Here is a 12,581-nt window from a genome sequence, read left to right on the forward strand (position 1 = left end):
ATGTAAACCCCATAGGAAGTTAGAAACGGCAGAGATAATAGTCCAGTGTTGTTAACACTTCACGGTGCAATGCCATGCCTGTCTTCACTATTCAGTCTTGACAACAATACATTTTAGAAAACTGAAAGTGCCCGAGGTAGCTGGAATATACCAAGTGTGGGGCTTTCAGTTCTGGAGGACATGATATTGTGGCAGGTTGATTTCTTGTAATTGATGGTGATGGAGCCCTTACCAGCGACCAGCTAATTTGTCGCTAAACGGCATGTGTTTTCTTCTTTCTGATAGGGACTTACTTGTGGTTCAGGTAGATCCTGTGTGATTGTGATTTGTGGTTTAAATTCAACTTCTAGGGCCTGCTCTTCTGTGATTTGTACTTTCGACAAAAGAGCTGAGTTACTTATGTTACTACTTACTACCAAGTGCTCATAACTACTCATATGATGGAAAAGGTATGCCAAATGTTGCCTCAGAATCTGGAGGCTGGGTTGCTGATCTTTTATTATTTTATGGAAAAGGTATGCCAAATGTAGTAGAGATGAGTAGTTGAACCACGAAAATGGTAAAGGGAGACCGAGTGTTACTTCTAACAAAGAACCAAAGGTGGTCAAGTGATTTGAAGGGGTGAGCTAAGTGAGCAGTCAGGGGTTCGATCCCTCGGTCTGTTGCCTTTTTTTATTTATTGCGCGTGGGCATGGTTGGATGGCAGAATAGACCGGTGGCAGAACATGTCAGAGGCAGACTACCGCACATAGTTTATGATTTCATCGAGCATCACTGCCTTGCCCACCACCCAAAATGAGAAACATTTTACTCTGAATTCAAACCTAAGCAGCACACCAAACTACTCGAGTGACAGCAAGTGCCTGATGTTAATTGAGTGAGTGAGTGAGAGTGTCTTCTCGGTTACCTTGTTGCAACTCGGCACGAGATCCTGTAGCGGCTTCATCTGCTAGCTGATCTTCTCCCGTCTCACATGAATTATACATAAGAAGCAAGGAAAAAAACTTAACACACGAATCTCTGTAGCCAGCAAGGATGACGATGCAAAGAAATAATAGTGCAACAGAGCCTTAGGGAAATGTACCCTCTCCATGAGGTTGTGACAGTCCATCGCCTCGCCATGCCTTGCTCGCCACGCCTTGCCCAGACATGGATGTAGTCCTTGGGCAGCTAGGGGGCTTCGTTGCGTTGTCCTTCCCCTGCTTCTTTCCACCATTCTCGGGTTGTCCTCCGTGCCACCGCGCTTGGTCGATATGCACTGCTTCCCATTGGATTCCTCCTGTACAAAACACAACCAGAATGAAATACAATAGGATGATGTTTTGCTTCTATTGTTGATCAAGCAAGAGATAAACCTCATATTTCAGATAACATTCGAGAACATCTAAAAACATTGGACTACTTTTAGCACTCTTGCTCCCCTCAGCTCCACTTTTGTTAGAGAAGTCTTTCAGTTCATTCTATCAGAAGTCCGGCTGATTTACAAACAAAACGGGGAAACATATTAATGGATATTGATATCAAAAATGTAAAAACGAAATATTATGAATGGTTACCAGTTACCAGGTTACACTCTGGAAAGTAAAGTTTCATTGTGTGACTTAGTTGTGGTCACTCCAAGTATTCACAAACAAGTGCAGTCAGTAACCTACCTGCAATTTAACTGACATCCTCTTAGGTGGTCTCTGGTTGAGAACCATCCCGCCTTGTGGGTTCTGAACCTGCTGCCCTTGAAGCAGTTTCTTCGCTGAAATGAGGATGTAATAGTGACAGTGGGTAAATGATTGAGCAGCAGCACACTGTCTGTGTGTTTAAATGCTAGTTACTCACCAATCTCATAGAACACGTCGTTCACATTGGTAGCTGTTTTGGCAGAAGTTTCCATGAAAAAGAGACCATTCTCTTGAGCGAACGCCTTTGCTTCCTGCAGCATAGGATAATGTTACCTAATGTATTTTGTTTTGGTTCAGTAGACACCATCACAATCAAACGAGAGGAAGACAAAAAAACATTGCTGCTATCATGCACCAACATTTTCATGCTCCCAGGTCTCAGCTTACACGAGACATCAAACTGGAAGTAATCACTAAAAAGACATTCTATGTTCCCTACCACTCTGAAACATATTGTTGGCCGATAAAGATGCAGCGATTGAATGCAAAAGCTTCTAGGATGAGAAATCACTAAAGAATGAAGATGGCAGCAGCTACATAAACAAATGTGGTAGCTCATGAATGTGTTAAAAATAGAACTTGAGAAGCACATTAACATACATCTGCTGACACCTGCCTCGTATCTAACAAATCAGCCTTGTTCCCAGCAAGAGCCACTATTGTATTCGAGTTTCCTTCATTAAAAAGGAAAGGAAAATTAAAACAAAAGCTTGTAGATCAGCAGCACACTCAATGACATAATACATCCACAGATAACCCCTTCCAACAGTGCATCTCACCTGCTGCAGGAGGGCGCCGGTCTTGTCCTTGCTGGCGACCACGGTGTCCTTGGCGTACAGCGCGGCGCCGGCCGCCTTCTGCCTGGCGGCCTCGACCGTCTGCGCGACGTAGCTCCCGGTCTGCTGCGCGCCGTCGCGGGCGCGGTCCTCGGCAGCGCCGGCCGCGTCGGACGCAGTGTCCCTGGCGCGGCCAGCGGCGCCGGAGGCCGCGTCCTTGGCCCGGTACGCCCTGTCCTTGGCCGCCTCCCCGGCGTCGTGGCCCATCCCCATGGCGCGATCAGCGGCGTCGGATGCCTTGTGCTTGGCCTCCCTCCCTTTCTCCTGCGCCGCCCCCATCACTTGACCCGTCTTCTCCTGCGATGCAGCAGCCAACGTTAGTGTCCACTCTATCGTGTGGAGTAGGTAACTGCAAAAGGACGATAGAGCGAGCAACGTGCTGGCACGGCGGCTGGAAGCGCGGTGCGCGCGCGTCTCATCTCATCACCTCGACATGGGCCTTGGTCTCGCCGGCGTGGTAGCTAGTAGGATGCTGCTGACGAGAAGCCATCGCTGAGCTTGGATAAAAGATTGGATCCAACGAAACTGTGAGGTCAGGAGGCAGTGGGGTGGACCTTGGGGGGCCTCGTCGATGGCAGAGGAGAGCTCGGAGAGGAGGTCGAAGCAGAGCAGCGCGTCGGGGGTCTTCTGCCTGGCCGATGCCACTACGGACTCCAGCTGGGCCACCAGTGCGCCGAACCGCGACACAGGTAAAGTAGAGGTCGTGCAGAGGGAGCATGCGAGAGTGGAGGTCGTGGGTAGAGGGAGAGTCCGCTGACCGGGGGGTCGTGGGATTGGGGACGGTTGTGCCGCGCATGAGTCCGCTGACCGGTTGGGTGAAGGCAGCCGATGGGGAGGAGTTGGAGGACGGAAGTGCGCTGGAGGCCGCCATTGGGGAGGAGGAGTCCGACGGTGCGGTGGGGGAGGAGGTGGAATCCGATGATGGGGTGGAGGAGAGGAAGGGGAGGCCGCCGGAGTTGAGCGCAGTGAAGGAAGCGCGCGGCACAACCGTGGCTGGAGCCGCCGGCGGCCGTGGGCCGTGGCTGGACGGTAGGCTGCACGCTGGACAGTGGGCTGCACGATGGGATGGGCCTCAGATCCACACAAAAATCATTGGGCCGCACGAAACGCTGCCACATGTGCGTGCCATCTATTTTATTAGTGCCACATCGACTATTGAGAGTGACAGAACATGGCTTATAAGGGCAGTTGTGGATTCTATGTTGCTCACTGAGAGAGATGGAACGGAACATGGCGCATAAACTTGTGCATGTATTGTTTATTTTGTTGCACGGGACTAACGGAGGCAGAACAGCCGTTGGCAGAACGCGTCAGAGGCAGAACACGTCAGAGGCAGACTACTATTGCTTACTTAATAAGTAGTAGAGATTAATTTGGCACAACTCACGAGCCTGAGTGGCTCGGCTCGTTCCTTCGACGAGCTCAAAAACAGGCTCGGCTCGCCCGAGGCTCGTGAGCCGAGCCACTACGAGCTCAGCGGGATCGCGAGCCTCGAGCTTTTTCAAGCTATAACCGTCACGATCACAACTCACAAGGTGGAAACTAGGATTTTTTTTGTTTAGGTATACCGTCATAAAAATATATATAACTCAAAATAATCTATATATAGTTAATAATTCAATAAACAATTCGATAAATAACAAATCAAGTATAATATTAAACAATTAAGTACGAACATAGTAAAATACATATTAATAAGATAATTCTTAAGATCTCACGGGTTGTCCGAGCGTACGTACGTGCTTTGGAAATTCCCAACAAAGACTTCTTCAAGGTCAGCCCAATCCTGGATGCTCCTGGGTCTGAGGTTTTCGAGCCATGCTCGTACCGAATTCACCAGATACAAGGGAGAATCCAGACTATGAAGTCATCACAATCTACCCCTCTCGCCTGACATGCTAGCCGGTAGTCTCCCAGCCAAAGGCGGAGATCTGATTCCCCGGAATACCTCGTGATGTTGATTGGGGGCCTCTAGCGCCGCGATACGGGTGCCCGAAGGATGCGGTGGCTGAAAGCCCAAAGTCCTGGCGGCAGGAGGCCCACGGTTCGGTCCTCATCGGGGTTGAAGCGGTATCCGCGGGTGCCGATTGTACCGATGGATACTGTCTAGCCCCCTCCGTACTCCCCTTCTTATCCATGGATCGAGTGCGCTCTGTGCTCTTCCATCCAGCCCCAGGCACTGATAGGGCAAGGTCTGTTCAATGTCGTGTCGACCATGTTTTGTGCGGGATTGAGGAAGTGTTGTGCATCGTCGCTGCTTACAACAAGATGGTCACATACCTATCTCGGTCGGGGCCTCTCGGCTTCGAGGCGCCTCCACTTGGTATCGCCATTGACGTGGTCGAGTTTTTGCACGAGGGCGTGGGCGTCAAGCTCCTCCTACTGCTCACGAAGGGAGGCCTCGCGAGAAAGGATGCATGCTTAGTGCTGACATTGGTACTCTTCTTCTTGATTGGGGACCTCCTTGTCCCCTCCGCTGTTGTCATTTAGCGGGGGCATTAACGTGAAGTAGCCCTATTTGGCGGTTCTTCGACGTTGGAGTTAACCTCAGTCAAGCCACGGGTCGAATCGTCCTTGAGCAAGCCGAGGAAGGATGTCAGTCAGTAACTGATGACTGCCACTAGAGTCGAAGACGGGGCTTCCACCACCTTGGTTCTGGTGTGTGAAAGGGAATTAGAGTTTCACCTAGTTCCTAAATAATTTTGGTGGTTGAATTGCCCAACACAAATCTTGGACTAACTAGTTTGCTCTAGTGTATAAGTTATACAGGTGCAAAATGTTCACACTTAGCCAATAAAAAGACCATGAGTTGGGTTCAACACAAGAGCAAAAGGAGCAATAGAAGGCTTCTCTGGTCTGGCGCACCGGACTGTCCGGTGTGCCACCGGACATGTCCGGTGCACCAGGGGACTCCAACTTCGAACTGCTCGGCTTCGGGATTTTCCAGAGACCACTCCGCTATAATTCACCGGACTGTCCGGTGTGCACCGGACATGTCCGGTGCTCCAAGGAAGGGCGGCCTCAGGAACTCGCCAGCCTCGGGTTTTCACTTCAGCCGCTCCGCTATAATTCACCGGACTGTCCGGTGTACACCGGACTGTCCGGTGCATCTGCGGAGCAACGGCTACTTCAGGCGCCAACGGCTACCTGCAGCGCATTTATTGCGCGCCAGCGCGCGTAGAGGTCAGACACGCCCATGCTGGCGCACCGGACACCCTACAGTGCATGTCCGGTGCGCCACCGGACATCAAGGCGGGCCCAGAAGTCAGAAGCTTCAACGGTCGGAATCCAACGGAACTGGTGACGTGGCTGGGGCACCGGACTGTCCGGTGTGCACCGGACTGTCCGGTGTGCCATCAAACAGACGGCCTCCACCAACGGTCAAGTTGGTGGTTGGGGCTATAAATACCCCAACCACCCCACCATTCATTGCATCCAAGTTTTCCAGCTTCCAATCACTATACAAGAGCTAGCATTCATTGCAAAGCACACCAACAAGAGATCAAATCCTCTCCCAATCCCATTCAAAGCCCTAGTGACTAGAGAGAGTGATTTGTAGTGTTCATTTGAGCTCTTGCGCTTGGATCGCTTCTTTTCTTTCGCATTCTTTCTTATGATAAAACACTCACTTGTAATTGAGGCAAGAGACACCAATCGTGTGGTGGTCCTTGCGGGAACTTTTGTTCCAAGTGATTTGAGAAGAGAAGCTCACTCGGTCCGAGGGACCGTTTGAGAGAGGGAAGGGTTGAAAGAGACCCGGCCTTTGTGGCCTCCTCAACGGGGAGTAGGTTTGCGAGAACCGAACCTCGGTAAAACAAATCCGTGTGTCACACTCCTCATTTGCTTGCGATTTGTTTTACGCCCTCTCTCGCGGACTCAATTACATTTCTAACGCTAACCCGGCTTGTAGTTGTGTTTATATTTGTAAATTTCAGTTTCGCCCTATTCACCTCCCCTCTAGGCGACTTTCAATTGGTATCAGAGCCCGGTGCTTCATTAGAGCCTAACCGCTCGAAGTGATGTCGGGAGATCACGCCAAGAAGGAGATGGAGACCGGCGAAAAGCCCACTACAAGCCACGGGAGCACTTCATCGGAAGAGTCCCGTACCAAGAGGAGGGAGAAGAAGAAGAGCTCCTCCAACAAAGGGAAGGAGAAGAAATCTTCTTCTCACCACAAAGAGAAGAAGGAAAAATCTTCTTCCCACAAACCGCATCGGAGTGGGGACAAGCAAAAGAGGATGAGGAAAGTGGTCTACTACGAGACCGACACTTCATCAACATCGACCTCCGGCTCCGATGCGCCCTCCGTAACTTCTAAACGCCAAGGGCGTAAGAAGTTTAGTAAGATCCCCCTACACTACCCTCGCATTTCTAAACATGCACCTTTACTTTCCGTCCCATTAGGCAAACCACCAACTTTTGATGGTGAAGATTATGCTAGGTGGAGTGATTTAATGAGATTTCATCTAACCTCACTCCACAAAAGTATATGGGATGTTGTTGAGTTTGGTGCACAGGTACCGTCCGTAGGGGATAAGGATTATGATGAGGATGAGGTGGCCCAAATCGAGCACTTCAACTCTCAAGCGACAACAATACTCCTCGCCTCTCTAAGTAGAGAGGAGTATAACAAAGTGCAAGGGTTGAAGAGCGCCAAGGAGGTTTGGGATGTACTCAAAACCGCGCACGAGGGAGATGAGCTCACAAAGATCACCAAGCGGGAAACGATCGAGGGGGAGCTCGGTCGGTTCCGGCTTCGCAAAGGGGAAGAGCCACAACACATGTACAACCGGCTCAAGACTTTGGTGAACCAAGTGCGCAACCTCGGGAGCACGAAGTGGGACGACCATGAAATGGTTAAGGTTATTCTAAGATCTCTAATTTTCCTTAATCCCACTCAAGTTCAATTAATTCGTGGTAATCCTAGATATACTAAAATGACCCCGAGGAAGTTATCGGGAATTTTGTAAGTTTTGAGTGCATGATCGAAGGCTCGAGGAAGATCAACGAGCTTGATGATCCATCCACATCCGAAGCTCAACCCGTCGCATTCAAGGCGACGGAGGAAAAGAAGGAGGAGGCTACACCAAGTCGACAACCTATAGACGCCTCCAAGCTCGACAATGAGGAAATGGCGCTCGTCATCAAGAGCTTCCGCCAAATCCTCAAGCAAAGGAGAGGGAAAGACTACAAGTCCCGTTCCAAGAAGGTTTGCTACAAGTGTGGTAAGCCCGGTCACTTTATTGCTAAATGTCCATTATCAAGTGATAGTGACAGGGGCGACGACAAGAAGGGGAGAAGAAAGGAGAAGAAGAGGTACTACAAGAAGAAGGGCGGCGATGCCCATGTTTGTCGGGAGTGGGACTCCGACGAAAGCTCAAGCGACTCCTCCGACGACGAGGACGCTGCCAACATCGCCGTCACCAAGGGACTTCTCTTCCCCAACGTCGGCCACAAGTGCCTCATGGCAAAGGACGGCAAAAGGAAGAAGGTTAAATCTAACTCCTCCACTAAATATGAATCTTCTAGTGATGATAATGCTAGTGGTGAGGAAGATAATTTGAGTATCCTTTTTGCCAACCTTAACATGGAACAAAAAGAAAAACTAAATGAATTGATTAGTGCTATTCATGAAAAAGATGACCTTTTGGATTCCCAAGAGGATTTTCTAATTAAAGAAAACAAGAAGCATGTTAAGGTTAAGAATGCTTATGCTCTAGAAGTAGAAAAATGTGAAAAATTGTCTAGTAAGCTAAGCACTTGCCATGAGACCATTGACAACCTTAGAAATGAAAATGCTAGATTAAATGCTAAGGTTGATTCTCATGTTTGTGATGTTTTAATTCCCAATCCTAGAGATAATAATGATGATTTGCTTGCTAGGATTGAAGAATTAAACATTTCTCTTGCTAGCCTTAAAGTAGAAAAATGAAAATTTGATTGCTAAGGCTAAAAACTTTGATGTCACTATTTCTAATCTTAGAGATAATAATGATATCTTGCGTGCTAAGATCGTTGAACTTAATTCATGCAAACCCTCTACATCTAGTGTTGAGCATGTTTCCATTTGTACTAGATGTAGAGATGTTGATATTGATGCTATTCATGATCACATGACTTTGATTAAACAACAAAATGATCATATAGCAATATTAGATGCAAAAATTGCCGAGCATAACTTAGAAAATGAAAAGTTTAAATTTGCTAGAAGTATGCTCTATAATGGGAGACGCCCTGGCATCAAGGATGGCATTGGCTTCCAAAAGGGAGACAATGTCAAACTTAATGCCCCTCCAAAGAACTTATCCAACTTTGTTAAGGGCAAGGCTCCCATGCCTCAGGATAACGAGGGTTACATTTTGTACCCTGTCGGCTATCCTGAGAGCAAAATTAGGAGAACTCATTCTAGGAAGTCTCACTCTGGCCCTAACCATGCTTTTATGTATAAGGGTGAGACATCTAGTTCTAGGCAACCAACCCATGCCAAGTTGCCTAGAAAGAAAACTCCTAATACATCAAATGATCATGCTATTTCATTTAAAACTTTTGATGCTTCTTATGTGCTTACTAGCAAATCCGGCAAGGTAGTTGCCAAATTTGTTGGGGGCAAACACAAGGGGTCAAAAACTTGTGTTTGGGTACCCAAAGTTCTTGTGTCTAATGCCAAAGGACCCAAAACCGTTTGGGTACCTAAAGTCAAGGACTAAAATTGTTTTGTAGGTTTATGCATCCGGGGGCTCAAGTTGGATACTCGACAGCGGGTGCACAAACCACATGACAGGGGAGAAGAAGATGTTCTCCTCATATGAGAAAAACCAAGATCCCCAAAGAGCGATCACATTCGGGGATGGAAATCAAGGTTTGGTCAAAGGTTTGGGTAAAATTGCTATTTCACCTGACCATTCCATTTCCAATGTTTTTCTTGTTGATTCATTAGATTACAATTTGCTTTCCGTATCCCAATTATGTCAAATGGGCTACAACTGTCTATTTACTGATGTAGGTGTTACTGTCTTTAGAAGAAGTGATGATTCAATAGCATTTAAGGGAGTGTTAGAGGGTCAGCTATACTTGGTAGATTTTGATAGAGCTGAACTCGACACTTGCTTGGTTGCTAAGACTAACTTGGGTTGGCTCTGGCACCGCCGACTAGCCCATGTTGGAATGAAGAATCTTCATAAGCTTCTAAAGGGAGAACACATTTTAGGATTAACAAATGTTCATTTTGAGAAAGACAGGATTTGTAGCGCATGCCAAGCTGGGAAGCAAGTTGGAACCCAACATCCACACAAGAACATCATGACGACCGACAGGCCGCTTGAGCTACTCCACATGGATCTATTCGGCCCGATTGCTTACATAAGCATCGGAGGGAGTAAGTATTGTCTTGTAATAGTGGATGATTATTCTCGCTTCACTTGGGTGTTCTTTTTGCAGGAAAAATCTCATACCCAAGAAACCTTAAAGGGATTCTTGAGACGGGCTCAAAATGAGTTCGGCTTAAGGATCAAGAAAATTAGAAGCGACAACGGGACGGAGTTCAAGAACTCTCAAATTGAAGGCTTCCTTGAGGAGGAGGGCATCAAGCATGAGTTTTCTTCTCCCTACACCCCACAACAAAATGGTGTAGTGGAGAGGAAGAATCGAACTCTATTGGACATGGCAAGAACCATGCTTGATGAGTACAAGACTTCGGATCGGTTTTGGGCCGAGGCAGTCAACACCGCTTGCTACGCCATCAACCGGTTGTATCTACACCGAATCCTCAAGAAGACATCCTATGAACTCCTAACCGGTAAAAAGCCAAATATTTCATATTTTAGAGTTTTTGGTAGCAAATGTTTTATACTTGTTAAAAGAGGTAGAAAATCTAAATTTGCTCCTAAAACTGTAGAAGGCTTTTTACTAGGATATGACTCAAACACAAGGGCATATAGAGTCTTTAACAAGTCCTCAGGACTTGTTGAAGTTTCTTGTGACGTTGTGTTTGATGAGACTAACGGCTCTCAAGTAGAGCAAGTTGATCTTGATGAGATAGGTGAAGAACAGGCTCCATGCATAGCGCTAAGGAACATGTCCATTGGGGATGTGTGTCCTAAGGAATCCGAAGAGCCTCCACATGCACAAGATCAACCATCCTCCTCCACTCAAGCATCTCCACCAACTCAAAATGAGGATGAGGCTCAAGTTGATAAAATAGAAGATCAAGCAAATGAGTCACTTCAAGATGATGGCAATGATCAAGGGGGAGATGCAAATGATCAAGACAAGGAGGATGAAGAGCCAAGGCCGCCACACCCGAGAGTCCACCAAGCAATCCAACGAGATCACCCCGTCGACACCATCCTCGGCGACATTCATAAGGGGGTAACTACTCGATCTCGTGTTGCACATTTTTGTGAACATTACTCTTTTGTTTCCTCTATTGAGCCACACAGGGTAGAGGAAGCACTCCAAGATGTGGATTGGGTGATGGCAATGCAAGAGGAGCTCAACAACTTCACAAGGAACGAGGTATGGCATTTAGTTCCACGTCCTAACCAAAATGTTGTAGGAACCAAGTGGGTCTTCCGCAACAAGCAAGACGAGCATGGTGTGGTGACAAGGAACAAAGCTCGACTTGTGGCCAAGGGTTATTCACAAGTCGAAGGTTTGGATTTCGGTGAAACCTATGCACCCGTAGCTAGGCTTGAGTCAATTCGCATACTATTGGCCTATGCTACCTACCATGGCTTTAAGCTTTATCAAATGGACGTGAAAAGTGCCTTCCTCAATGGACCAATCAAGGAAGAGGTCTATGTTGAGCAACCTCCCGGCTTTGAAGACAGTGAGTATCCTAACCATGTCTATAGACTCTCTAAGGCGCTTTATGGGCTCAAGCAAGCCCCAAGAGCATGGTATGAATGCCTTAGAGATTTTCTTATTGCTAATGGCTTCAAAGTCGGAAAAGCCGATCCTACACTCTTTACTAAAACTCTTGAAAATGACTTGTTTGTATGCCAAATTTATGTTGATGATATTATATTTGGGTCTACTAACGAGTCTACATGTGAAGAGTTTAGTAGGATCATGACACAGAAATTCGAGATGTCTATGATGGGGGAGTTGAAGTATTTCTTAGGATTCCAAGTAAAGCAACTCCAAGAGGGCACCTTCATTAGCCAAACAAAGTACACTCAAGACATTCTAAACAAGTTTGGGATGAAGGATGCCAAGCCCATCAAGACACCCATGGGAACCATGGGCATCTCGACCTCGACACGGGAGGTAAGTCCGTGGATCAAAAGGTATACCGGTCGATGATAGGTTCTTTACTCTATTTATGTGCATCTCGACCGGATATTATGCTTTCCGTATGCATGTGTGCAAGATTCCAAGCCGACCCTAAGGAATCACACCTTACGGCCGTAAAACGAATCTTGAGATATTTGGCTTATACACCTAAGTTTGGGCTTTGGTACCCTCGGGGATCCACATTTGATTTGATTGGTTATTCGGATGCCGATTGGGCAGGGTGTAAAATTAATAGGAAGAGCACATCGGGGACTTGCCAGTTCTTGGGGAGATCCTTGGTGTCTTGGGCTTCAAAGAAGCAAAATTCGGTCGCTCTTTCCACCGCCGAAGCCGAGTACATTGCCGCAGGTCATTGTTGCGCGCAACTACTTTGGATGAGGCAAACCCTGCGGGACTACGGTTACAAATTAACCAAAGTCCCTTTGCTATGTGATAATGAGAGTGCAATCAAAATGGCCGACAACCCTGTCGAGCATAGCCGCACTAAACACATAGCCATCCGGTATCATTTTCTTAGGGATCACCAACAAAAGGGGGATATCGAGATTTCTTACATTAACACTAAAGATCAATTAGCCGATATCTTTACCAAGCCTCTTGATGAACAAACTTTTACCAAACTTAGGCATGAGCTCAATATTCTTGATTCTCGCAACTTCTTTTGCTAGATTGCACACATAGCTCATTTATATACTTTTGATCATATTTCTTTCATATGCTATGACTAATGTGTTTTCAAGTCTATTTCAAACCAAGTCGTAGGTGTATTGAAAGGGAA

General features: G+C 47.2%; 1 protein-coding gene and 1 long non-coding RNA gene across 3 annotated transcripts; both read right to left on the minus strand.

The window, feature by feature from the left end:
• Positions 1-745: 745 nt before the first annotated feature.
• Positions 746-1,652, minus strand: LOC103643940 (uncharacterized). 2 transcript variants are annotated; one of them, XR_561391.2, is made up of 5 exons: positions 1,564-1,652; positions 1,356-1,475; positions 1,085-1,279; positions 908-958; positions 746-824 (listed from the first exon to the last, which is right to left on the minus strand). It is a non-coding gene; the product is annotated as an uncharacterized lncRNA (long non-coding RNA). The 2 variants fall into 2 exon arrangements; XR_561390.2 differs by having other exon boundaries at positions 908-1,279.
• On the minus strand, positions 1,653-3,258 carry LOC103643941 (late embryogenesis abundant protein 19; the record flags this gene model as incomplete). Its single annotated transcript, XM_023301009.1, has 5 exons — positions 2,937-3,258; positions 2,457-2,806; positions 2,274-2,382; positions 1,831-1,924; positions 1,653-1,747 (listed from the first exon to the last, which is right to left on the minus strand). Coding segments are annotated over exons 1-5 (939 nt in total), but the record flags the coding sequence as incomplete, so codon positions are not given.
• Between the last annotated feature and the right edge of the window lie 9,323 nt (positions 3,259-12,581).

The sequence above is a fragment of the Zea mays genome, chromosome 1 (genome assembly GCF_902167145.1).
Source record: "Zea mays cultivar B73 chromosome 1, Zm-B73-REFERENCE-NAM-5.0, whole genome shotgun sequence".
In the NCBI taxonomy this organism is placed as follows: Eukaryota; Viridiplantae; Streptophyta; class Magnoliopsida; order Poales; family Poaceae; genus Zea; species Zea mays.